Below are 27,721 nucleotides of genomic sequence, written 5' to 3' on the forward strand. Positions count from 1 at the left end.
TCAGCCAGGTAAACAAACTTTGCCAGCAAATAGAAGTCCCACTATTGTAAAGAAAATGGATAAGACAAACAGTACATACGAAGACCCAACCACTGTGTTATTGGGTAATTTATATGGTTGACCTCCAACTTCACTGATGTAAAATCCTATTGGAAATATTAGGGCTGCCATACAGAATAGAATCACTGCAAAGAAAAGAAAAAAGAAAACATGGTCACTGCTTTGTTAAAGTCAAAATATTCACTTGGTCATAGAGCAGTCCAGAAAACCAAGCAAAGTATTCTGACCAAACTGAACAGCTGAGATACTCCAGTACCTAACTTGCTTGAAATGACTGAGTAGGCTTTATCTTGCTTTTAAAACATCCCTTGTCTATTCCCAAGAAAGATCAAACCACCCCCTAATTTTGACTGTAATTCCAGCCCTGTTCACTGGATCATGGTCTTTACAGCATAAAAATTTGGTGGATGTATTTCTGTCACCATCCACAAGTTTAGTCAGAAAGTTGACTACTTCTCCAGTTATTTTAGAACAATTTTTCCCCAAAGTCAAGATAAACTAACACTGATCTTCGCAGAAACTCCTTCTCTATTGCCAGTTATCTTTTTTCCAATGGTAGTTTCCCTCTCCCATTCTTCCACCCAAATTCATTTACTGTAAAAGTTTTGTGAAAGGCAAAACACATAGATTGTGCTTACAGTTTCTTTTAGATACCAGTTTCATAATGTTGTATGGATGTTTCCTCAAGTTTATGAATTCCTTAAGAATTTTCCATAGGAATACAATTTTCTGATTCAGTTCAATCCAAGCTCCTTAGCAAAACCCTTCAAATTCAGACCCCATGAACAACGAGAACCAAGCAGCGAGGCCTCTGATTTCACCTGAACCATCGGACTTCTGGCTCATGCTTACAACTGACTCTGTGTGGATGGACCAAAAAGAACCAGAACTCTTCCTAAAGCCATTCATTAGAATTACTTCATGGATTTCACAGGCCTTCAGGTATCAGCAGGGGCCAACATTCCTCACAGCACATTTCCATACTCTGATCAAATCCAGGAGAGAACATCCAGTGTTTTAATCTTTACCAGACGATAACGCCAGTGTTCCTGTGACACACTTTTGAGTAAGTACCCTGTTTAGCTTGAACATAACAACATGCAAGTGCTACCCCTGTCTCCCCTTTCTCTTCTCCATCATTAAGAGACAGGACAAACCCTGGGGATGTTGGTCCCAAAGTCAAACAATCTACAGCGAAAAACCTCTGGCAACAGCAACAGCCACCACCTTAATCCCTCCTTCCTGTGCAAGTCAGCAGTGCTGCTGCTGCTTTTGTCTTCAAAGGTATGTAAAACAAATTCAGCAGCTCACCTGTCCCCATAGGGAATCTGAATTCAAACAGTGTCCAAGCAGGACCTGGGCATAAACAGAAAAGCACGATTTTCATAAGCCATGGTCCCCACCAGCTGGTCCCTGCCTCCCGAACCCCACCAAGCAGCTGTCCAGCTACCAGAGGATCAGCCTGCCTCTTAGCTGCTGATACAGAGCAGGAAAAAGACATATCTTCCACTAGAGGAAGCTCGTGTCTCGCAGCCATGTAACAGCACCCACAGCTCATCTTCAGAATGGGAGGAAAAGAGCACAACCAACCAACATCCAGCGACTGCACAGTTACCACGTTCCTGCTCGGTACTACCTCCTTAGGTCGCCTATTAGAGCAACAACAAAGACCAGCAACCAGACGTTAAACATTAAACTAGAAGCTTTTAATCTGATTATTGGTTCGTGTAATTCCACATTACACGACCTAACACTTGAAGAACACTTCCCTTTTTTAAACTGTATCCTAACAACAACCTGAGGAGAGAAAGCTTGTTTGTGCTTCTTGTGCTGGTCTGTGTAAGCCCCGGAGATCTGTGTGCTTGAGCGGCCCAGAAAACAGCAGTTGATGTGTGATTAGTAGCACAACATACAATTAGTAACAGTTTGCACAATATTCCAAGGATGAGTCACACTATTGTAACTCAGCATGCTTCCTATAACATCCAGTTTCTCCCTAACAAGCATTTCAGGTATCTACAAAGCTTCTGTTATATTTTAACAATAACACACTTGAAGGAAATGGCTTCAGGATTCTGAACACAACCTGCACTTTCAAGATTACATCTCCTTTATTACATTCAAGAACTACACTGCTGGAAAAATCTCAATGGCCTCACAGATACGGTTGAAGAACAGATCTTTATCCCTCTGTAGCAAGCCACAGCGCTCTATGTACCAGTGCTACTTAGGTATGACACCTGTGTGCCCAGTGTCTCCTCGTGTTCCTGGCCAAGGAGAGCAGGGTGCAGGTACCTCAACTCTCCCTCAGTTCACAGCAGAAGAAATAAACTCCTGGATGTCCAGGCAGCGTGCTGATGTGCACACACATTTCAAACACCAGCTACAGAAGTAACCAGCCATCTTTTCCGCTGTGCATACACACAGCGCACATGTTCTGCTGTCAGGGTGTCCAAGCAATTTTCTTAGTGTGGTCTGAACTTTTAGTCTACTGAAATAGCAAATAAAAAATGGATTCATCAAAGTCTGTGTCAGATTAGGAAGCCTGGCAAAGGAATTATGGCAAAGTTTTAAAAAGTCATTAAGAAAAGACTGGGTGATAAATTTATTTTAAAAAAAGAAGAAACTGAGGAGAAAATCCAATATAGGAAATGCTCAGTTAACTTAGTGTGTATTCATGAGGAGGAGATTTGTCAGCTAGAGAACAGGAGTTTCTTCTACAAGCTGTAGCCTAAATGTCACTCTCCATATCAGGTAGGATCAACTCAATGTATTTCCAGCAAATTTCCAGCAACCCATAAAGAACTTGCCCCTCAAGAGTACTTGCTTTTGATTTCAATTCTCCCTCAGGCAGGAATATTTGCAGAAAAGACACTTAATGACTACAATTTATTAACAAAAATATTTAGGTAACAAAACACAATCATTTCTAGTCTGGCTCTGAATGGTGGCTGTCAAAAAGAGATCTAGTTCCTTAGCTTGAAATTGTTTTGAGCATCCAATGACAACTTCGACATCGAGGATTCAGCATCGTAAAAGAAGGAAAAAAGCTACAGTCTAGTGTTTAGAGGGCTCGTTGTAGTTTCTGCCTGTCTCTCTAGTGATCTGTAACACACCAAGCACCACCTCATAAAAATCTTTGCAAACTCACGACACACTTTATTCATGGAGGATCACCAGGGAGGGATGTTTGCAGGAAAGCTACCTTAACAGTTAAGAATGTGATTATTCTGCCAGATTTTCACTTGCATACCAAAAAGCAAGTCTATTACACTCATGAACATTTAACTCCTCAGGCAAAGAGAATAAGAGACTCTCTGGTAACTGCTGGAAAAAAGATGGAATATGATTTTTCTGTCCAGCACCTCCTCCCTCGATACTTCTCAGAAAAGCACCTAATTCAGCAGTAGCAGACACAGAATTAATTCCCTTTCTGGATGTGGCAGATGGTAAAGAGACCTGAATCTGTGTAGGCTGTAAACAGATCTTGTGGGAGCTCTGTGAATTCCTGCAAGAGCCAAGGTTGTTAAAACATACATAAGACCACCTAGGCAGCCTCTGCAGACAATAAGCTTCAGGACACTGCTTCTAATTATGCAACCTAACAGTGTCTGTCCCAAGGACCATGGAAATCACAACGCTGCAGTGTTACCATAGGTTTACCATATCTTGTCTTTTACACCAGAAGACTGTGTAACAGGAACCCTTAAAAGGCAAGGCTTCTAATTAAATTTGAAGTAGGGCTAGCAAAAAAGGAGCACTTTCAGAGATACAGGCAACAATACCAAAGCCATGTTACTTGTTCTGCTAGCAACTTACATCACCAAGTCACTGGACATAATTAGTGACATAAATGGGATGGCAACAGGTTGTTAGCTCACACTTGAGCAACAGGTAAGAAAAGCTGATCAGATCTTTGGCTGCTACCAACACACAAAGCCCAGCTAGGAGTTTGCACGATCTCTCACTGAAGAAGCACACAAAGACCTCAGCAGTGCCCAACAGAACACCAAAAAGAAATGTGCTCTCCTTTACACCACATGAATTTAGCACTACAGTTAGCAGGACTAACAGCAACAACAATTTTGACAGTATCTATGCTCAAGTGACACTACCCATCACATCAGGAGCAATGCTGTGTGATTCTTGAAACTCTTCTCTGCAAGAAGACAAGGAAAACTTCACGTTTACCTTTAGATGACCTGGAGGAGGGAAATATCTTCCCTCTTCACAAGGCTGTTTCGCAGAGAAGCCAGAAAGATAAGTTTCTGTGCAATAAAACCACCAATGGCTGAAGAAAGATGCAAATACTGCACTAGTAAATGATCTCTTTGGTTTGTTCTTTTAGAAGTATATCCAGGAAAGGGAACAAGAAGATCAAGATTCTGTCCTTCACATGTCCCTTAGCTAAGCATGACAGACAAGACCACAAGAGCAATAATTCATATTTATAGCTGCATGGTTGAAAATCTGGAGTCATCCAAGATGACAAGACTCAAGCAAAAATTCCACAAAAAATACAGGCTATATATTTATACATAAATTCCTGAGTGAACTGGGCAAGAGTGACCTCTTACCAGGCTCTCCTTGCTGCTAGCAGAGCTGCAAGCAAAGGGGCGAGCAAGAGGAGTCCTTTGCCCTTAGATGATTTACTCTAGACATGGCATTTGAAGAGAGCAGAGCTGCCAGTCCCAGGGCTGCCCTTGGCAGTCCCAGCAGCTCCCCAGACTCCCTGGGACAGTACGTCCTACATCATATCAGAAAACATGGTGAGAAGAGTATCTGCCAGCAGCCTCTACTGGGCTGTGCAGTCTTGCAATTGCTTGCACAAGAGATGTAACACCACCATGAAGTTTTCCCTACCCCCTCCTAATGAGTTACATGTGTTGTCATCGTACAGCACTGGCAGTTCACAGGAAGGACCTGTTTGTTGTATTCCAAGTTGATCCCACACTGCAGCCTGTTTCCTAATGCTGCTCTACAAATAGGTTATTAATTTATGTTGCCATCCAAAGAAACACAGAAGTCACTCCTATTAACATTTTGAAAAACACAGAACTCCCTCCACTGCTTTTCCAAAAGTGATTTTTCTTACAAGTGAGCTAAGCAATAAAATTTCCCATCATCACCTTTAACAGGAACGCAAAGGTCACAGTCAGATATATTAAAGATGAATACCGAAGACGTTGAATTTTAGAATTTTGGCAATGCTGTGATCATATCTTCATAGAATTATGAATAATTCTGAGTTGCAAAACAACAAATTAGTATGTTTCATTATTAAACATCTCATAACAAAAAGGCAGGAGCTGAAATAAAGGAATGTCCTTCTATATTTAGACTTCTAGTAATGGACCTGTTGCAAGTCTGAAGAAATCTACAGAAACAAACCAGCTTTAGAGTATCAGATTTTTTGGCTGAACTAACCATCACAGTTGTAGAAAACTAAAAATGCAGGGATGTGATGACTGGAGATATTTAAAACAACATTAAAATATCTAAAGCCCAAAATGCAAGTTTTGAATTAAGAAAAAACCTCAGTAAAATTAAATAAATAGTATCAGCTATTAATATATAGTTCTCAAAAACCCCTCTTTACCCTCAAGCTTTGACTTCAGCTTACTGTAAGCTTCTTAACTTTGTAAGACATCTTGAGTTTAACATCCCCCCCACATACATTAGATATATATGAAATATATAGATACATATAGGTAAACAAGGGCACTGGAAAAGTTGGGATGGAATATTCAGTAATATTCATGTCTGCTATTTTAATCATTCACCAGAAAATAAATAAATCACAATGGATAGAGCATTTCAATAGCTCCATTGGCTGCAAGAGCTGCACTATTAATTTACCATGCTAGGTAGCAAAGTTGTCAGAAGGATGGCTCAGTGAAACACTTTTGCTCGAGCTGAGCACCCTCAGGTATTATCCCCTTCCCCCAAACAAGGTATAATCTCATTCAAGTTAGATATCAATAGATGTCACAGAGTTCCATTAAACCTTATTTACGCCTGTGTAAACCACAAACTTGCATTTTCTAGTTAGTGTTCACACTACCTTTAGTGGTATGTCATAATTCAAGTCAATTTAAAAGCCCTCAGGTTTTGAGTTTTTCATGCTGTCATTCCCACCATTAGGGCACCATTTCACAGTTGGGCTAAGCCTGTAACACACACCAAGAAAAGGAAGTTTGAAAGTTATTCCCCTTACTTGTTATAACTGATTTTCTTTTGCACTGAAGCAGCCATAGGGAATGTTTCCCTGTGTGGAAACACAGGGCTGCTTATGGAAAGCTGAGCTGTGAGGAGCGAATGCTGGTGCTACTACAGAGCAGAGCCAAGGGAGGCAGAGAAGCGCTGGTCCTCCTCCCTCCAGCTACAGCACTGCTGCGGGTGCAAAGGCTCAGTGCTGTGGAGCACAGCAGATGCTCTGCAGTGGGCAGTCCTCCTGCATGGTCAATTAGGATGCATGTTTTATTCAAACACCCGCTTCGAGCACAAAGCAGTGTCACCCTGAATGGAGTACTGATGGGACACCTGAAGCAGGGAAGGATTTCACACTGTAGTATGTCTCAGATGCATCAACTGCCTGCTCTTCCTTGGGGAGGGAAGTTTCACTCCTTCCATTCTGCCAGGACTAAGTGCTGGATATATGGCACTGGGGAAGTATGGACAGACACACAGTTCGGGACTGCCCTCTGCTATCCCTGCTTGTTTTCTGAAGCCAATTAATGACACTGCCCAAGGAAGGCAAAGGGGTCAGGCCTCCCTTTCTCTCACCTCAGGCCCACAGACTACTATCCCCTCTCAATTACAGTCCCTTCCAATACCAGCCCCTTGATTTCTGAAGAACTTTAATTTTCCCTCAGATGAGGTATTTAAAGAGAAGGAACGCTGTGTATACCAAGAGCCCTGAGCACTGCTCCTTGACAACACTGTAGTGTTATTTTAACTCCACCAGTTTATCCTGCATACAGGTCAACTGTGTAGTTGCGGTCACTTACTTCCAGTGAAAGCTATCCAGCGGGCATATTTAGTAGCTTCTCTTCGCCAGTGGGAAGCCACCAGCAAACCACATGTGACAGTTAGTGAAATGATTCCCATAATGATGAAAAATAACGTAGTGACCCACTCAGGAGGCAGCCGTGGAGGAATACAGGTCCTGTCACGTCCATGGATGGTTTGACACTGTCGCACAAGGCCAACTGTGAGAGCACCTGAAAATACATAGCAGAGAGGCACATAAACTTTCAGAATCCTCTCTGAGGGGCGCTCAATTGCAAACCAAAGCTCAGAATGGTCCAAAAAAAGATGGGATTCTTTCTTTGATGAACCTTAATAAGCCTTTCAAACACAGAGGATGGGAGGGGGGCATGCTTTAAACATCTATCTTCATGTTCTTTCATCACAGGCTTGCACAAGTTGAAGCGAGATGGCTGCAAGCTGTATCTGGTTCTTGAGTGGCAATCAAGGTCTAATCAAAGGGATAAAGCACTCCCATAAAGCCTGCCAGTAGCAGCTGCAGTGGTAGTTGGGTTGTACAGAGGATCACTCCCTCATCTGTGCAAGATGAAATACTTTGATAATCTAACAAAATGAGCTGCAGCCCCCTAAAATGCCTTTAGTTGTCTAATGTGTTTTTCCTTCATCTGTAAATACAGCTTTAATCCTCAAAGTCTTGCAGCAGAAGCTGCATTTAAATCACACCAAGATTTAAGAGCATTTTTAAAAAACCCCAAGCACTTCTTGACAATAATTCTTTCAGAGTCCCTCCACACAAGGGAGGAACCTACACACAGAGACCGGGATATCTACACCCTTTTGGCCTGCACACACAAACTGGGATATCTACACCAAAGATCTATCAAAAAGATCCTGGAAAAAGGACAAGACTGGTACAGAAGCCATTAAGTTTTGCACAAAATGAAGTATTGTTTTGTTAAGTAATAATAAAAAAATCTGATTTAAAATCCAATTCAGTGCTTATGAGTCTCATAAAGAAGCTTTTAGTAAGCTTTAATAGAGAAGCTTGCTTTATTTGGAAAATTTGAACCCAAAATTAATATGCAAGATTAAAATCCATTTCTTCCAGTGTCTCTTAAACATTAAGTCCCATGTTTCTCGAATTCTTCCCTTCTTCTGAACGCTTCCCTAAATAATCACAATTGTCCTTTATCTAAATTAGGAGCAAAAAGCCAACAGCAGAGAATATTAGAGTCAACATCTTCCTCTGCAAATCATTGTAAGTAAACAATGTAATAGTTGACCTGGTTAAAACGAAAAGAGCACAACTTAGAAGCAATTACAGTAAGGCTTGGAAGCTTAGCATGTCTTTTGGAGAGGGAAACAACCATCATACTCTTTAGCTTCTTCTGGATGATAAAACTATGAAACAAAGAAGTAAGCCAGTAGTCAAAAGGGTAACTGGTCCTCACACGCACCTCTCAGCACCCTGGGGCCAATCTCTGTGAGTGTTCAGATCCTGCCTGCTGACACCTCAGCCATCAGTACCAGCATTTCTATGAGATGCAGCACTTCTGATACGCTCCTCAAGGATGACAAGAACCAAGAGCAAACAAATTACTGCATCAGCTCTGTTGAAGCATTCCTCTCAGCTTTGTTTGGGCTATAAATTCTCAGCCCTATTCAAATAGATCCTCTCAACAACATATTCAGATTCGGCAAGATTCAGAGATGAATTTTCAGCTGAAAGTTGAAGTCAAATGCTTTTAAAAAAGTGTCAGTTACAATAAAACCAGCATTTTCTACTTGAAATACAGCAACCACACCACTGCTGTGCTCCAGGACCACACCGAACCGAGCCAGAATCACACAAGCAGTCTTGCCCAGCTCACATACCTGCACGGGGACCAGTTTTACATGAACTGCTCCTCACAGCCTGCCATGTTTTCATTTTACATCAGCTGCTGGGGCAGAGGGGAAATGTGCCTGTGTATTTAAAAGCCAAGCTCCCTGAAACACACACATTGCAGACCCTCATATGGAACACTCAGTAGTTTCCCAAAGTTGGGGATAAAGAGGCTGTTATTCACCACCCTGTCACAGAAGAGGAAACTAATCCAAATCACTCTGCAAGTCTGGGATTTAACAGCAGTTTTTCTATACTTACAGTAGAAGTGAGGTTTCTCTAATCTGCAATTCTAATCTAAGGAATGACTTCATAAAAATGACATCACAGACTCAATAGATGTTTTCTGGAGTCAGGGACCTTGCCTGAGTTCAGTGACAATAATTTAGTGGGTTTCTAACTTTGACAAAAGCAAGTGTGATAAGAACCACTGCGCTGGACTCCGGTCCTTTTGGGTGTTATCAGTCACTAGAGATGAGCATGTATTAGACAACTAACTCATCTTTCAGGTACAACTTGCAGTTTGTATTGAAGACATTTTCAATTAACAAGAGGACACTTCACACATCTGATTCAGGGAGGACCAAAGCTAAGCCCAGCAGTGCTGTATCTACAGGAAACAGAGAAGAACTCCCATCTTGAACTACTGTTTTTCAGAGCAATGTTTTTGCTATCAATATCTACTTCTCCAAAGACTGATTTTATGAAAACAAACAAAAATCCCAACAGAGCCCAGGAAACACAAAACTGAAAATGAAAATAAATAAGAGAACAACCCATTAAACTGCTGAACTGCAAGTCCCAGGGATGTCCTTTAGAAGACACAAGGATAGCTGCAAACGCAGAGCAGGTTTCCTAAACATCACTGCTGGTGCCCACGTGTGTTGTTCTGCTCTATTACTTTTCCCCTCTCTTCTTTCCTTTTTTTTTTTTTAAATCAGAGTTTTAAAGTGTCAGGAAATAAATTTCAGGATCTGACCTTTTTGGGGAAAAATAGTGTACTTTATGGTTAAGCTTTTAAGCTTTTGCGAGCACATATTTAATATTTTCTCTTAACTCTGCCTCATGGATTACAAATTTGAAGTTGATATACTCCATTTTCAAGACTTTAAACCTTGAGTCTGCAGACTCTAGGGAAGTAAATGGAGGGCAAGAGGTTTCTGAGTCATTTCTGAAGGTTCCACAAAGGTAACTGGGAGAAACAACATCATTATATGCTCATGAATTTATTGCAAGCTTGAGTTCACTGTACAGAGATACCTCACTTGTGTACATAACCTTGATAGAAAGAAATTAAACCCATAGTGGAAAATCTCCTGGTGAATGCAGATTTCAAAAGAAGTCTCTGGTGTAGAAAAGGAATATTCTTTGGCCCTGAATTTCAAAGGAAGACTAGGTTTACATGGTATTTTATTGCCTTGGTCCCATTCTAAACCAACCAGACAAGCAGTTGCCAGGCAGCTGCCAACAAACAAACTTGTTACAGAAAATCTCATTTAACCTTAACTAGCCTGTCACTGAAAGGAAGGACAGAGGTACCAAAGAGTCTCCATCTGCCTACACTTAGAGAATCATCTGACAGTCCATCTCAAGCCAGTCACCAAGTTCTACTCTGATCCCTCCCTAAAAGAGGAATTCAGTCGCTCCCTCAGAACAATTCCAACATAACTGCTGAAAATCCAAGCTCCTAACACAGGTGCAGACCAAAGAGCACATCAGATGTGCAGATGAGGCAGCTTAAAGCTGGATACAGCCCTAAAACATGTGCAGCAGAGTAACCACACCTGGCCGTCCTCCATCTGCCTACCAGAGCCATGATACCAACCTGGGATGCAGGGGCTGTGCCCACTCCCCATATGCCTCCCCCTCTGTAGCTTCCCAGAGCAGCATTAGACAGGTCAGTACAGCCAGTGTGAGAGCTGATTAGGATATGTATTTCTAATTACTAAAAATGAAATTCAGCCTCGATCAAAACAGGGAATGCTGCACTGAGCAAAGGTCAGTGATCTGTAGTTTCTTCCAGTACATCTATTACCTAAAGCACGTTTCAAACACATTAAACAACCTTCCAGTAGTGACAGTGTGACTATAACCAGGACTCTAGAAGGATTTCATGATCATACTCCTACCCTACCTCACCCAAGTACTCCAGACCACCAGTAATGCTCATTTTCAGACACCACACGTTTTTACTAGAATCACTATAAAAAGCCTCTCTTGGAAACACACCAACGCTTGGGAGCATCACCTGTTTAACAACCAAGCTTCACACAACCAAAAGCAGGGAGAAGGGACCAAACCAAAGAAAGGCAAGCCCTAGTCTTTCCCCTTCGTGCAGATGTGCGGCTGCCACGGAGCCGACCCACAAGTCCCACGGGTGCTGTGCCATCCCTCTCCTGTTTCCGTGGTAACTACAGAGCCACCAAGGAGGAATCACAGAGAGAAACAAAGATTGCGGCAGCCCTTTCACTCCCCCACCTCTCCATCACTGCTGAATTATTAAAAGTGGCACAGCGATACTACGGCTGGGAAGCAGCAGCATAACAACAGCTATTCAGATGTTCACTGCTCATCTGTTATTGGACTGCCAGAAGATGTGGGGTCAAGCACGCTGGATGGACACAGGAGGGGTCCCACTGCCATGAAGAGTATACCACAGCATAAAGAACAACCAGCACAGTAAAAGCACGATACAGCAAATGAGGTGGGGGCTCAGACGTGAGAAAGTCACAGAGCTCAGCAGCTACACTGTCACATGAACATACAGAGCTGCTCTTGCTCTTAGAGCTTGGGGTACATGTGCCTCCTCTGTACTCCCCCTCTGTCCCCACCAGAAGATGCCCTTACTCTTTCCCATCATTTTAGAGAAAATGCAATTCCTTAGGTTTAAATGCAACCCTTTATATTCCTTGACAACAGCTTCCTCACTTTTACCTTCCACATACCAACCACATCCTTAGCTAAATGCTTGTTACTAACATTAAATAAATATTACAGGCCAAGATGCCTAGTGAGGAGGTTAAAACACCCAACCACTCCCAGACAGCCTGTCCTCCCTTGCTGACCTGATGAGGCAGCGCAGTTCTGCTAGAACCCCCTGTTGTGACTCCCAGGCAATTTCTGCTCAAAGACACTTCTCTTTAGTGGACCATGGACTCATTAAACCATCTTTGCTAAGTGATGAGCAGGGTTTACAGGGTTCCTAACAAAGTGCTGGTGACGTGCATCTCAGAGCACTGCCGATGGGGCAGAGACACTGCTAAGTTGTATGTTTTAGTAATGAGCACAGTACACAGAGCTGTGTTACACTGGCACACTAAAACATTCATTGCTGCTGGTTAGGTAACAGTCACATGCCAGAGAATGACATATATAAAGTAAGGGCAGCTCAGTCAAGCCATTCCCTGTAACTCTTGGTGGGCCACAGACAAGGATGGGAGGAAATGGAGTTGTCCTGGGAAAGTTTCTATGTTCTATCTAGTTCATAAACTTGAATCGACGAAGGTCTAGGTCCATCCAAGAGGAGGAACAGGCTGCAGATCTCTAGTGGGCAGCTAGAACTTGCTACCCAATCCAAGGGGAAGCTTTAAAGGTCTAAAGAAAGTGCAATGATTTGGTCATGGCAGACTAATTCCCTGTACCAATGTTAAGGATAACCATCAGGTTGACTTGGGCCACCTTGCCTTTAACATGTCTGCTGCTCCTTCCCTGCAACCATGCTTCTCTGACAGAAGACAGCTTTCAAAGTGAGCGAGGCATAGCCGAGGAATTCCTGAGAGGAACAAACAACAGAGCAGGGTCAGAATAGTTCCAAGGCAACTGTCCGTAACAGCAAACAAGGAAGGAGCTATTTCCAAGAAGAAAATGTTTCAAAAGTCCTCCAAGGAATTTGGCAGAGAGAGATGTTTCCCACTCTTACACCTGCAATTTACTTTCCTGCAAAGGGCACTTTAAGCAACGTTACTACACAGAGAGGGGAAGACAGAATTACTTATTTAGGTTTATTTACACGTATTGTATTTTGGGGATAATTTCTGTTAGTCCTGTAGTCCAGGCATTAATTCCTGCAAAACGGAGCCCTCTCTCCTGTACCTTTCCCAAAATCCAGGGAACTGATGCTGATGAGCCTTCCCCACCATAGCCTGGGTGCATTTACTCAGTTCTACCTATTCTAGTACAAACCCCTCAGAAACCAGGCCCCTCACCCTCTCTCACAAGATCATCAGACATGCTTAGAGTAAGCAGTGCAGAAGGCAAGGGGAAATGCTGTGCTTTTGCAGTGTACGTGCCAGCTCTACTGCAAAGCAGCAGGAGATACTCCACCTGGCTGATGTACCCAGCACCTCACATCTGGGGAAGAAAAAAGAAGTAACAGGGCTGGGGAAGGGTACCCCTGATTCTGAAAGGCATGGTCCCTGGTGCCATTGTCGGGGGTCTCTGTACATAAGGTCCCACTGAGTGATGCCCACAGGCACAGTTCACAGATTTTTTTCTGGCCCTACAACTGCTCAGAATCCCAGGAAGCACAGTTAATCTTCATCTGTGTTTTCAGCCACTGACCCACTGAAGCAACTGAAAATGTTTAGAGTCTCAGGTAATGGCATATCAGAGCCACTGTAAAATAGCACATAGATGTAACTAACTGCAGCTAGGTAACTACAAGCAAGTCAAACACTCTTCTGCTTAGGCCATTGTTGTAGGACAATGCAATTAATGGATTATACCTAAATAACTATAAAGGGTGTATAAAAGATCAAAATATAAGACAGGATCACCTGCCAGTTTCCACTCAAGCATGAGAACACCATATCTGTTACCGCTCTTACATAAATAATTACTGCTTTTGTGAGGGATGGGGGGAGTTTGCACAGATGCTCCTCAGCATCTTTACACCACTGAAAGAACTTGGAGGTCACCACACGAGTACAGCGCTCAGGATGCGGTGTGACAGATTGATTCTTTTCCTGCGGCTGTTCCAGTATGCTGCTCAGTTAGTAGATTAAGAAGCAACCAAGTTCAGACTTACTAAAGTAAGATTTATGAGTGTTAAAGGACAATCCAGAGAAAGGCTTAAAAAAATAGTAGAGGATTAAGCACAGAAGCACAGAACAGAGAGGAGTTAAACACAAAGTGATTATGAATTATCTTTCCTGTCCTTTGGATACCAGACCTTATGACTGTGGCACTCGCTCTGATTTTTTTCTCAAACCATCTAACAGGTATTGTAACCCTGGAAGAGAAGCTTTGGAGTTTCTCAGGTTGAAGCAGACCAGATGTAATAACAATTCCTATGGCCACTGGGTATTTACTGGTACAAAACAAACACCTGGAGAATACTTACACAATGTTAAGAGATTGGTTTGAACAGACCTGAATTTACTTGCAAAGTCCTTGCTATACCTAAAGCACAGCTTTTAAAAGCAATTCAGTTCAACGATGCAAGATACAGCACATCACATAAGCTGCTGTTTCTCTTCTACTCCATTTATCCCCTTCTCTGAAAACAGAACGCTCTCCCTTTCCAGCCAATGCTGAAATGCACCCTCCTTGCTTGGGAGATGCAGGGTGGGTCCTTGTTTCAGAAACTAAATGACTTGCTTAAAAATACTCATATTGTGAACCACAGGGGAGATAACATCCCTAGCTCCAAACCCAGCTCACACTACCAAGAGGAACCTGCTCACTGAATTCTATTTAACAATCTAACATCCAGAAAATTTAGTTTTATTAGGTAGGACTTTTGACACTCTGTAGAGCTCCAAAGCTTGCTGGAGTAACTTCTACATAGAAGAATTCTCAGAAAAACCTTGGTGCTGAACACCATTCAGTGTCTAAGGTATCTCCAGTTTTAAAATCAGGATTTTACCAGGCCTAAATCAAATCAAATTCCACCTCCACAAAAGCCAGTCTTCTCCTTCCCTCCTCCTACCCCTAAAGAGAGAGAAAAAAAATAATCATGGGCTGTCTCACACATATATTAGAATAATTTATTACTACAGATGACAAATGCTACAATACATGAGTTATAAGCGGTGTTTAAACTGCAGACATTTGGACCACTGAAAAGCAAGTTTATTTCTTAATTCCACCATACAAGTTTCAATGCCACTCTGCTTCTTGGGTGTTGGGGTGGGGTTTGTTTTGTTCTGAAGAGATGGACCACCACACACTGCAAGAGCTATCCTCAGGCAACAGAGGAGGAACAACCCTCCTGAGGACATAACAAAGGCTCTGCGTGTTCTCAGGTATCCAAGCCAAGAAACCTGCCCACGCTGAAGGTATTCTTTCCTACTTTAGAAGACAGCATTAATTACATGTTGGTAAACAGGATCTCTAATAAGTTGCATCCTTCTGGGTGTTTATTTTCTGACACTACAAGCATTCTCACAATAGGATCCTGTTGTGAGTGACTAGAATTTTTACAGTTCCTGAGCCGCAAAGGCCTGGAAAAGAATGAGAGAACTTTAAAAAATATGTAATGATTTAACTTAAAAAGCAAAAAAAAAAAAATCCATAGTTGTTTTCATTTTTTCCATAACCAAAATAGTGCTACCAAAAAAAAGAAAGATCAAAGGCAGTGTCAATATTACAAGTGATTTTTCTAGTCAGCTACACCAGTTTTATGCCATATGTTCATTTGAAAGCCAGGAGCTATGACACCCACAGCTGTTCTGCCATTTAACATCTGATGAGCTTGTGTTCTTTTTAAGAGTTATATTTGGCCTCAGACAGAGCTGTAAGATGATAGCTCTCCATCCAACACACCACACAACCCAACCACAACCTTCTCAGACATGGTCTGCTCATCACTTTGCTTCATAGGTCCGATGAGCAGGCTCTTGGAGGGTGCCATCATCTACAGGGATTGGAGGTGGCCAGGCTTGGTCAGTAATGGAAGCATCACAGCTTGCTGGGTGGTAGGAACACAACACAATCAAGAACACAGAACATCTGGATCAGAGTTTAGTGGATCACCTTTGCTGTAGGTGTCTTTGAAGGTGGTCTGTTCACAGGCTGGCAACATCTGGACTTCAGAGCTCTCCACTCCTGCATCTCTAAAAGCACCTTTCAACAAGTCAGTTGTGTTTCAAACTTAATAAATGTCCAAGCAGATCATGATGGATTTACCAAAACCCCCAAATCACACCAAGTAAAGTACCCTGTTGTTCTCTCTCTCCTTATTCATAGAGACAAATGTCTGTCAACCTTCCTGGTTACAGTCAAAGGCAATTCTCTGGCCTGGTGACAAGGGCATTCAAGGGTAGGGAGAAAATTCAGGTTCTGGCCATGCCCTGAAGATTTCTTGTGCATTTTAATAAATGAAATTCAGGAGGAACAAGGATCATCATCCTCTGTCAGCCATAAGTGTTCTCTGCACTGATCCCAGCTTGCGTCAGATGTGGTCCACGGACACCCACTGACTGGCTTTTCTCATGAATTTCCCAGTGGTGTAAGGTGAAAAGTGAAGTGCTGAAATGTCTTTTGGCATTTATATGGTTAGAAACCTGTTTGCAAATTTTAGTTATCTGCTCTGCAAGCACTCCACCTCAACACACCTCTACATGTTTGGATGGCTTCCTGAAACTGAGCCTAACTTCCTCCTGGCCCACCTCTGAGTGCAGGTTCTCAGCCAAGGTTGCCAGAAAGCACAACACAGCTTGCTAAAGAAAGAACAAAATATTCAAAAAAGCTAATAAAATGCAGTAAGAATTTGGTGTAAGCTTCTTTAAATCACACAACTGATGGCAAGGAGGATGTGAGAGGTGAAGTTTGTAGGCAGATGTAATGGCTTTTATTACAACAACTGGAATACTTGGAAAGATTAAGCACACTTCTGGTCTCGTAAAGCCTTTCCATGGACACACAAGTTTTCCCCACTCTACCAACTGAGGATATAAGAGATACCATCACTGTCTTCCAGACCTGCTTTATTCCATAAGGCACCTTTTCTCAGCTGAAGAATGGCACTTAAACATCCCAAGACATATTCCATTGCAACTAGAGTTACATTTCAAGCAGAATAAAACCTCACCTTAGTTTTTATTCCTGAAGGCACTATTTAACTGTTGCCAAATCTGTGTACGACATGCTTGTTAACAACTGGCAATACAGGTTAAACTGCACTTTTTGAAGGGATTAGGTATGGGGCCAACAACTTATTCTCTACAACTAACACTTCACGTGCTGAAAGACAGACTGACATACAGCTTCACTACATACAACCTGTCCTCAAGGACAGCTGGCACATACTTTCCTGGTTGATTTAACATCTTTAGCCCCCCCCCCACAGTCTACAAGGTAGCTTTAACCTTTCAGGCAAATTGAAGGAAATAAAAACCCCCATGACGTTCTTCTACAGTAATAATTACCAAATTTAGGCACCTTCTTCTTGTTCCCATCACAACAAAAACATTAGAACAACGAATAGGAGGCAGGGAACATATTCAGGATTTATCCTGCAGTTGTATTTTCTTATCCCTTTTGCTAGCAAGTCCTTGTTTTAGAAGCCTGCATAATTTAAGCCTGAATTATTTAGGCAATTAACAGGTGCTGCCTGTATGGCGATAACACTTTCTCCCTTATCACAAACTGGCATCTACAAAAATAGACTGGAAGAGTCTGGAGACTTTTTTTTTTTGTTGGCTAGAATAAGAGAAGACAGATCACTCCTGAACAGTTAAATCTGCACTTCACTGAAATAAAACATGACTTTATCTTAATGGCAGGGCTCAGTCCTTCCTGAACAAATGGGACTATTCTTAAAAAGCAATCAGATGTTATATAGCATCTCTGAAGAACCTATCTGTTAACATATGTTCATACAGTTGTTATACTGACATTCTGCAACAGAATTCTCTCTAATTTTAGATTCAACATAAACAGGCAAGAAATGCTCTGTCTTTATTATCAATTTCATCCTACTGAATGTAATCTTACTGAGAGTATTTCCTTCAGACTGCGTTGGGCATAAGGCAACAAGATTTCTGTCTGTAAAACAGCAACTACTACTTTTAGCCTCTACTCTCTTTATTTCACCATTTTTCATGTCTTGTGCTTCTGGTGATTGCTGACTGACTCAATAATATTCCACTGAAGGAATTTATGAGACCACATTAGAAATTCTTGGCCATTCAATCATTTCAGGTTTCCTGTACAATCTTGTTGCATAGTTTTTAAATTGAATTAAGTGTGGGTTTAATAAAACAAAGTGAAACATGCTTCTTCCCACATGAGTTTCTACAATGGAGAGCTACATCATTAACACACGAATTTAGGTGCATGATTGGTTTCAGAACAGAATTCATCCTAAGGAAGAGAGAAGCTCTTTCTTCACCCCTGTGACTCCTCTTCCCCCTCAGCATGCAACGCCTACAATGCTCCTTGCAGCAACAGGCACAGAAGCTGTAGCACGTTTTCTCCTCCACTGTGGCAGGTCTGGAGGTGACACTTCACTGACTGTGGGAATACCTGTTCTCAAGCACAGACAGCAGCCAACCGTATCTCATAATGCTGCAATTTATAGTATCTCTGTTTTGTACAAAGAGGAGTGAACATTAAATCAAATTTTCAAGTCAAACAAGTTACCTTCTATACAAAAGTCAATCTTCAGGAAACTTGAGGTCTGTGACAACCCCTTATCAGCTTGCTTCACTTCACTTCAGTATAAAGGCATTACAATTAAAGGTTGGTGTGTCTGATGTATTAAGCTCATAGTCATGAAGTTACAGATAAAACCGTTCCCCCTCGTACATTTGCCCTGCCTATCAGGGAAGCCAGGATCCATCTCACTTCAGCCCTATACAAAGGTTTTATTGCAGAAAGCAAGCAGTTTCACTGAGACAGCCTAATAACATTAGCATACGTGCTGTCAACTTGAGAAGCGTAGAAAGAATCTAGATTCAAATCAGCTTTTCTGACGTATTCCCAGCAAAGCAGTGCTGAGGCACACCAAACAATCAATCTGTCTGATCCCATAGCCCTTCCTTACAGCACAACCAGATCCCATTGCTTCCAGCAGCTGGGAGCAGCCACAGCAAGAGCAGAGGAAACAAGGCAAAGGACACAGCTCGCCTGGACAACGATTGGCAAGCAAGGGAACAGGCAACCCAGGAGTAAGAGCTGCAACACTGGGAAGTTGGCTCAGTGACGAGCATTACAGAAGTAAACTACTTGACTTTACTGCCTGTGAACACTGTCATTTGATTATCCAGTTCTTGGACATGCCAAGATCAGAGGCAGCCCAGCCCTGCTAATGCAGTGTCTAAACAACTGCACGAGAAATTGCTCATGGTCAAGTTCAAGGCCTAATGTGAACTGTCTTCAACTGGACAAATATTTAAACATCTAAGTGGGTTATTAATCACTACACCTTGAGAGACCGTCATCCTTAATAACCCCAAGTGCTTTGTAATTTATGGCACAGAACTGCAGCTACCATGGGGCTCTTGGGTAGCAGCCAACTGTTGCTTATCGCTCGTCCTTGTGCGGATGGGAAATGCTGGCTTCTGATACTGCAGCAAACCCCGGGAGGCTTTTGATGCCTTCACAAGGGAGCATTTTAGTTCATCCCAAGGACCCAGACATAACAGACTATGTTTTGCTCAAAGAGAAGAACTAGACAGACTACGTGGAGTTTTTAACCTCCCTTTGCAGCTCCTGTTTCATACTGGATTAGCTCATCCCACAGACTAACCATCCCAATCAGACTATGCTTCCTAAGGTACCCACAAGAGAGACCAAACTCTTGTAATTAGCTCCATTTACAAAATTTAAAACACATATACAGGGTAATACATCAAGCAGGAAATCAAATATAATAGGAAGAACCCAAGAACTTCACCCTGAGAAAGGATGTAGCCTACAACTGCTAATTTCATACCGATCCCTATGGAATTAAGCCAATCTAAGTGCTTTGACAGTCAAATGCTTCAGAGCTTGTTTCCCCTCTCCTTAAAATAGGCACCTACCCTGCACAGATCCTCTTCTTGGCCATATCTCCAGTTTTTCAGATCTGTGTGTATTTCCACCAGTCAGAGGCTTGGGGAAGAAAAGTGAGATTGAGCAGAGCAGCTGAAGCACACATACAGGGATTGCTGCAAAATCACCCCAGAACTTTCTTCCTGCATATCACCCTCAAACAACCCTCTGTCCATGACTAAATCTGTAGGCTCTGTGAATTACAAGAACAACTTGCAGTTACGCAGTAATAATAAGATTGATTTTTAAATGTAAAATTGTATAAACTATAAGTTTATGATAATTTATCATTTTCCCAAAATACTTTGTACAAGAACTAAAGATCCTCCACATCGCAGCTGTCCCATTATCGTACAAACATCATTTTGTATCCGATTTTAAAATAGACAGCAGCACTTAACCTCTTCAAGGGTCAATACTCCTCTACATCCATGAGTCACTCCAGTTACCTGCTTCTGAAACACAGGGGTATCAACCACTGCTGGAAAAGGATTCAATAGCTAGGTGGGAAACTCCTGCATAAGACGAAAATCCTATATAGTGCAGCTGTGCCACAGCAAAGAAAAACCAGCTCTCTCTCTTTTGTTTCGGGACTAGAAAGGAATTAAGTGGGGAAAAGTTGAGCTGTTGTGAGGTGCCTATAAAAGAAGTAGGTCAAGCTTAAAAGTTTGACCTACTGATCTTCTTTGCTTTGGCAAAAGTACAAACGGAGTTTTTATAATGCTGCTCACATGTAAGTGCTGGCTTGAAACTAAAGCATACAAATGGTTTTAATAATCCTCAGTCATTAACAGGATTCCTTTTTTTATTTCAGACAGTTTTAAATCTTTGTTTTGCAGTACATATTATTGAATCTTTACTCTTAAGAGTCATGTATTTAAATCCTTCTTGTATTAATCTCAGTGTCATATTGTGGCAACAAATGTAATGCATGTGCCTAAAATCAGCTCTAAGTTGATTTAAAATACTAATCACTAATAGTGATGATTAAGGCAAACAGTTCCTGCAGCCCCAAGGCTGAAGCACCTTTCCCCAGTCCGTACTATCTAGAAAGCAGATTTACTACTACACACTTGAGTAAAACATAGGATAGACAGAAAACAAATCTCTATCTGCACATGCTGAATGCAATTCAGTTCTACAGTAACTGTACCTATTGCTGTGAAGTAAATAGTTTAATGAAAAAAGTTACTCTGTATACCTGAAACTCAAGTACCTTTGCAAAAACTTCTACTATCTGAAAAGAAATGTAATACTTGTGATTTTTTTTCTTCTCTACCTAAAGTAAAACTGTGGTAGGAAACAAAAGGGGATTATTCTGTTTGTTTTTTAAATTAAGTTAAAGCTTTGCTGCTATCACACAAACTTCTGTAATAAAGATGCCACCTCTGTTCAACAGGGAAGAAATTAAGTTACTACCACAGTAACTGTCCAACATCCAAAGGCAGTCATTCAGAGGCTAGATTTGTAAGGTAAGGACAAGTTACTGGCTCCCAGATCTGTGCTCTATAATCAGGTACTTCTTACCTAATGCTTTAACACTAATTAGAGAATGAGGAACTCAACAGGGTTTGGTGGGAGGCAAGCTAGTAATTTTGTACCTTTACACACCAAAGAGAAAACAAAATGTTCACCTAACAGAACTTGTATTAATTTGTATTTACTAAAAAGCAGTTGTAAAACATCAGTTCCTCTACAGACAAAACCAATGGGCTTTCTCAGCTCTGCTCCAGCAGGCTCAAATAACCAGGCTGACACAGCTCTCTTTCATGAGATTCTTCCTACACATAAAATAGTTCCATATGTTTAAATGTTGAGGGGTTGAGCAAGCACAAAATTAATTCATTACAACAATGCCTTACTATTAATTTTTCTTGTGCCTTAAGGCTGGTCAGCTACAGAACCCAAGCACAATTCAAACACTGGGCTTTGCCAGATTTCTACATCCACTTGAAAGACATCTACAGTCACGAAGAGGGATGGAAATTCTAACTTTAAAGATGGCACTGACACTCCCAGGCACAGCACATCGATTAAGAGACTGCTCCTTATTCACATTGTATGGGGTTTTGATTCTTTGCCAGTCCTTACAAGTCCTGATTTGGGCCTCATATTGTTGTTTTTAAAGCACTGGGAACACCTCTAAAACGCAAGTACTGTCAGCAGTGCCTACGACTTACAGCAGGTCCTAATCCTCGGATCAGCAACGCATCACAGAGCGCCACCTTCCCTCCTTGCTCACACACTCAGGGGCATCTCCCCAAATTTTCATAGAAATTATATTTCAGAACCTCATTTGAACACTCTGATGTTCAAATAGCTTTGGAGATTGCTTTTCAGCAGTCACTTCTTTCTAGGGCACGATGGCATGAAATTCTTCATTCTCTGTACCCTCACCCCATCATTTCTTTTTTGGTATTCTCAGCATGCAATCCAAACAGGTCCACAAAAGGGCAAATAGCCTCTCTTGTCACAGTCACTATGTGAGGCAGTACAAAGAATATTAGGAAAAAGTAATTTTGTAAGACTGCTTCCTATCACGTCCCATCATTCTCTACTGAGAAGAACTGGGAGAAACACGTTGCGGTTTGGTACCTTGCAAGGTGCTTATGAAATGAGCACCAGAACCCTATTAAACAGTTTTTGACAAGCCAACTGCCCATACATCAAAGAAACAAAACAGCATCTACAGTGATTGCTCTGTACTACGACTCCTCCATGGAGGAGCACTGTGCATTTGTAGTTTCTCTGCACAGATCCTAAAGGGCAGATTTAAGTGGGAATGTGACCTAGTGATTTTCACAGATCCCTACTTTTTAAGCAGACAACTACATCTAGAACAATAGTGCTAGCTGGAACTCAAGCTTACACCTCTTTTAAGTGGTTGATGCTTTATTTATTCTATCTATACTATCCAGAAATACTGGTTCATCCCAGTACCTTTATGTAGGGTTTGGGTTTATTCCACGTATAGTCAGTGCACTGGGTAGAGAAAAACACTTCAGTGGCTACGGGGGCTCAAGCTCAGCATGAGCCAGGAATCACTGTGTGGTGACCTGTAATTGTTCATTTAAGCTGGTCCCAAAAAAGTTACAAAATTCCACAGGGAGAGCTATCACATGCAGAGGAATAACACTGGCCAACAGTAATTCGCTGCTGAGTACTAGACAACTTATTTCACAAGAGGAACGGCCAGCTGGGTGTAACTTGCTCCTCCATAAGACCACAGATACCACTGGATCTGGAATCATTCTTCACAAATAAAGCTACTGAGCACACGAAAGCAGGTGCTACACATACTACTTTGGAATATACATGGAAAGGCAGCATTGCTAAGCAAAACAGACAATTTCAACTAAGTGGTATGTCGTAGATTCACAATTTATTATCATACTGTTACTGCACAGCATGGTGCAGAAGGCAGTTTAAATGAAAAGTATAACTCCTAACATAAGCATCAAGGTCACTTATGTCGGAAATGCACAATGAAACTGGAAGCTCTGCAGAGTGCCAACATCACCCAAGTCAGCACTGCTGTGCATACGCTGAGCTGCCTGGCCATAACGTTACACAGCGTGTCCCAACGTGATATATGGCTCAACTGAAGAGGGCAAAATAAATACTTGCTGTAGAAGTTACCCATCAGAGCTTAGCAGCCTTAAATTCTGACATCCATATTAACTTAATGGCTGTTATAAAAAAAGGTACACGTTGTTCTGTAAATTGGAACCAAATGAACAATCATGCTACATAGGAAGGGATGACTAAGTCACATAAACAAACTGATAGCTTAGCTTTCTGAAGGGGGGTTTTATTTGGTTAAATTCTCCCTTTGAATTATTTGACCTATCCTGAAAGCATTTCAAGTTGTCAGCCCCCCACCTGTACAGCCTTTAACATGTCTAATTTCAACTGCGCATGGTGTTCATACCCTTTTCCTACAAAAGGGTTGAGAGCTGAAGCTAGAGCAACTTCTGTCCCCCCTCCTCCCCTACTGAACACAAAATATCAAAATCATTAAAGACTCTCCCACACAAAAAAAGGGAACATATGGAGACAAAGCTACCAGCTTTTAAAGTTCATTGCAAAAGAAGTGTAGAGATACAGGAGCAAAATTCATTACTACTGAAGTCAGTGGGAGCTTAGGCATTGGCTTAAATTAAAGCCAACTCTGTCTTTATTTCTCCCACAGAATATCGGTTTGATAAGAAAAGGATGTCAGTGCAAGAATTCTGAGAAGCCACTGGTTTCCAGCCTGGTGTTATCAGTGCTCTGTACTCACACACCATGAATAACTAAACCTCACTGAGAAGCCTCTGAAAGAAAAATCCATTGCAGACTTAAAGATGTATGAAATACCCAAAACCAAGTTAAGGAATAATTCTTAGAGAACTACATAAAGAAAAAGTGCCCAATGGAGTCTCGGCCCCACATCTGCAAAGGTGTAGTTCCTCTAAAGACAGATAAGCATCTGAAACCTTCACTGACCTTACTTGCAATCCTCTGCTTATGATCACAACGCTGAAGAGGAGATTTTATAGCCAACGTTTTTCAAATGACTGTAAAACTTATCTTTAACAGTACAATTTAGGAGACTAATGAGCCCTTTCCCTGTATCGATCTCCCCAGCACATAAGCTCCTTAAAAAAAAAAAATAAAATAAAATAACCTTGATTTTTCAGAAAAGCATTAAAGCCACCGATTTATTTCACTACCCAATTTAGCAGAAAATCATCATTATCTCTGGAGTAAGATACATATTGTTTAGCACTCAAATCAGAACAGATGTACTTTCCCCTCCCCCTGAAATGTAAGCCCAGGTTCCCAACCTTAATGGCTGAAAACAGCTCTGAATGAGCCAATGCAGCGCTGCCTTCCCAGGTTTGCCAAGACCTCTGCTCTATGCAATTCTCAAACAGCTGCAGTATCGAGAAGACCAGGCTGTTCCACGCTGCCTTTCAGAACCCTGAGGACAGCAGCCAAGCTGAGAAACAGCGTTCCTCCCCTTCCTCCCAGTACCAGGCTGCCTTGGAGAAGCAGAAATGAGAATAACTCCCACCAGGGATGAAGCTAAGAACTCAGAGGTAAAGGAAAGAAGTATTTTCTTTCACCAAATAGTTTCTTTCCGCAGCTGAGGGCAGGATGCTTAACAAAAACCCTGCTTCTTAGTGGCACATATGGAAGTTGGGTGGCTTGAATGTGGTCCAAGTATGGTAGTCTGCTGAGATCGCCTGCATCTCGCTAGCAGCTGGGATGGGCTTTACTACGAGGGCTGCATCCTCCGATGCCGTACTCCTCCTCAGCAGTCTCTGAGTAACCAAGGGCACTCCTAAACGCATTTATCTCCTAATTCACTACTACAGCGTTTGCTACAGGAAGTCCTTGATTCAATGGGCATCCTCATACTCCCTTCCCTTGCAGTTTGGGCTCGCTTTAGAAGGTTTAAGTACTAGAAATACAGACTTACATTGTTTTTAACCCTTATAATAGAAGCACATAAATCCCATATCAATAGAAGTCTATGAGAGTCATTAAGGAAGGATGGCAGCTAGTTCTCCTTTATGATTTTACCAAGTCAACAATTTGTTTGGCTTCAAACACAGCCAAAAACTGGCTTAGGTCTGTCAAAACATTATTTGACTAGTCAAGTCCTTCAGAAAAATCCATACAGATTTCTCATTTGGCAGCCTAATTAAAAGCAAAACTGTTATTTGCACCTCTAAAAGGGGCACAGGACAGCAATGGCAGATGTTTTTTAAATAATCAACTAAGAATTTCTAGGCATCATATCTCATGAAATAACTTTTGCACTATAAAGTGCTTAAACATTTTTCTGTAATGAAGAATGCAATGGACTGTGCTTAGTTCCCAAAGGACCCTTCTTTACATCAGCAGTTTCTTCAGTTATCTCATTTCTGCACAGGCAGAGAGAATCCAACATCTTGTGCATTGATAGGATCTGTTAACATGAGGCAGGCTATAAGAAAGACATACTTAAATACTTAAAGTGAAGATTATTTTATTTGACTTTAAGCCCCTGAAGAAGGGCTCATTACTGCAGCACCGCTGCTAGGTGGAATTACATGAGGAAAGAACCAACTAATTTATGTAGCCATAGGCAGGAAGATCATCATCATTAGCTGTAGGGGTACAGGGAAGTCATCTAGGGAGTTCCTGAATGCTGCACTTTGGGAAGTAACTTGTTCCTCTCCTCTGGACCATGTAGGAAAGGCCAAGTTTTCGACTAGGTAACTAGAAGCAATTCACAGGAGCCATAAGGACTGGTCAGAGGGAATGCCCAGTCATCAATCCCCAACAGCCAGCATTTTTAATACTCCACTGCATCAGAATAAAGGAAACATGGCTCCATTTGAGCCAGAGCAGTCCTACATGCACCGAATATTAGGCATGGAAGACTCAATACAGGCAAAGAACATTCTTTTAAACCCTCTGCAAGAATTTATGAGAGGAGCCTTTGCCCCAAGACACCTTTTCTACTTTCTGTACCTCGGGTTTGCTGGGAAATTGTAAGATGAGGAAAAGGTGGCTAAGTTAGTTTCATCTGCTTGCAGAGAACACGGTTTCCTTTCGTGGCACAGAGATTTGGGTTTCCCTGGGACACGAGATCAAAGCGCAGCCTTCCTCCTCCTGTTATCTCTCCCTGCTCCACTAATCAGAACACACAGGTCCTTATCAACAAGCTGAAATAAATTGTTCACACAAAGAATTACATCATTAGCAAAAAGACAGGTCCTTGTTCTTTTTAAAAAGAAACAATGTCACGTTCTAAAATGAAAAACATACGGGACCTAGGCTTGAAGGCTGATAAAAATAGGAAGTATTCTTGAGGTGTGTGGGGGAAAGACATCTTCCCTGTAACAAAGGAGGTGTCAGTAACTGAGTATGAAAGGTTCAAAACCTGCCACGACCTGTGCAGAGGCTGATGTACATCCCTGCCCGGGTTGACTGAGCCTGGGAGACAGCGGTGGGGACACCTCCCGGGCCCTCCGGCCTCACGGGCTGCAAAGAGGGTTCGGAGGCTTTTCTTCTGCAGGACCTCCCAGAGACAGGGCTCCGCGGGGCGGGGGGGACGCAGCTGGGACGCACCGGGACATTCGCGGCTCTCCTGGGCAGAGGATCCCGCCATGTCCTACGGGGACCTCTACGGGTCTTCCTACAGGTCCTTCCTCTCCGTGCCAGGGGGAAGGTTGGGGGACCCAGCCCCGAGAACCCCCGCAGTACCCGGGGACCCAGCCTAGCCGCCCACCCCCGCCGGCGGCCCCCCCAGCGCCTCACGCCGGCCCCACCGCGGCGACGCCGGGCCCCGCGGCCCCTGCCTGAGGAGCGGCACCTCACGGGGACCCCCCCGCCGCCTTGGGCCGCGCACCCCGCCCGCCCCCCACCCACCGGGGGCGGGCGGAGCCGAGCCCCCCCGCCTGGCCACCTGTCGCCCCCTCCGGCCGGGTCCCCGCCGCCGGCCGCCCTCACCCGCGGACTCGCCGGTGTTGATCCAGTCCGGGTTCGCTAGGCTGGCGATGGCGAAGATGTCGGCGGCCAGGAAGAGGCATCCTGAGATGATGGTCAGTTTGTCCATCTCCTCCGGCTCCGGCGGCTCCCGGCTCCGGTCTCCGCCCGGCTCCCGCAACGGGCCCGGGCCGGGGGCGCCTCACAGCCACGGCTCCATGGGCCCCGCGCTCCCCTCGGCAGCGGCGCCAGGAACGGGCTCCCCCCCGGACGGAGCCGGAAGCGAACCCGGCGGGCGGGGGGGCAGCGGTTACTCCGGAAGGGAAACCCACTCTCCCCGGCGTT

The 27,721-nt window shown here is 42.8% G+C and overlaps 1 protein-coding gene across 1 annotated transcript; it reads right to left on the reverse strand.

Moving 5' to 3' along the window:
- Positions 1 to 27,721, reverse strand: MOSMO (modulator of smoothened; the record flags this gene model as incomplete). Its single annotated transcript, XM_084270915.1, has 3 exons — positions 27,401 to 27,721; positions 7,071 to 7,283; positions 1 to 185 (listed from the first exon to the last, which is right to left on the reverse strand). The coding sequence occupies exons 1-3, from the start codon at positions 27,504 to 27,506 to the stop codon at positions 1 to 3; spliced, it is 504 nt and encodes a 167-aa protein (XP_084127041.1). The 5' UTR covers positions 27,507 to 27,721.

The sequence above is a fragment of the Gallinula chloropus genome (assembly GCF_964237585.1).
Source record: "Gallinula chloropus genome assembly, chromosome: 15".
NCBI classification, from domain to species: Eukaryota; Metazoa; Chordata; class Aves; order Gruiformes; family Rallidae; genus Gallinula; species Gallinula chloropus.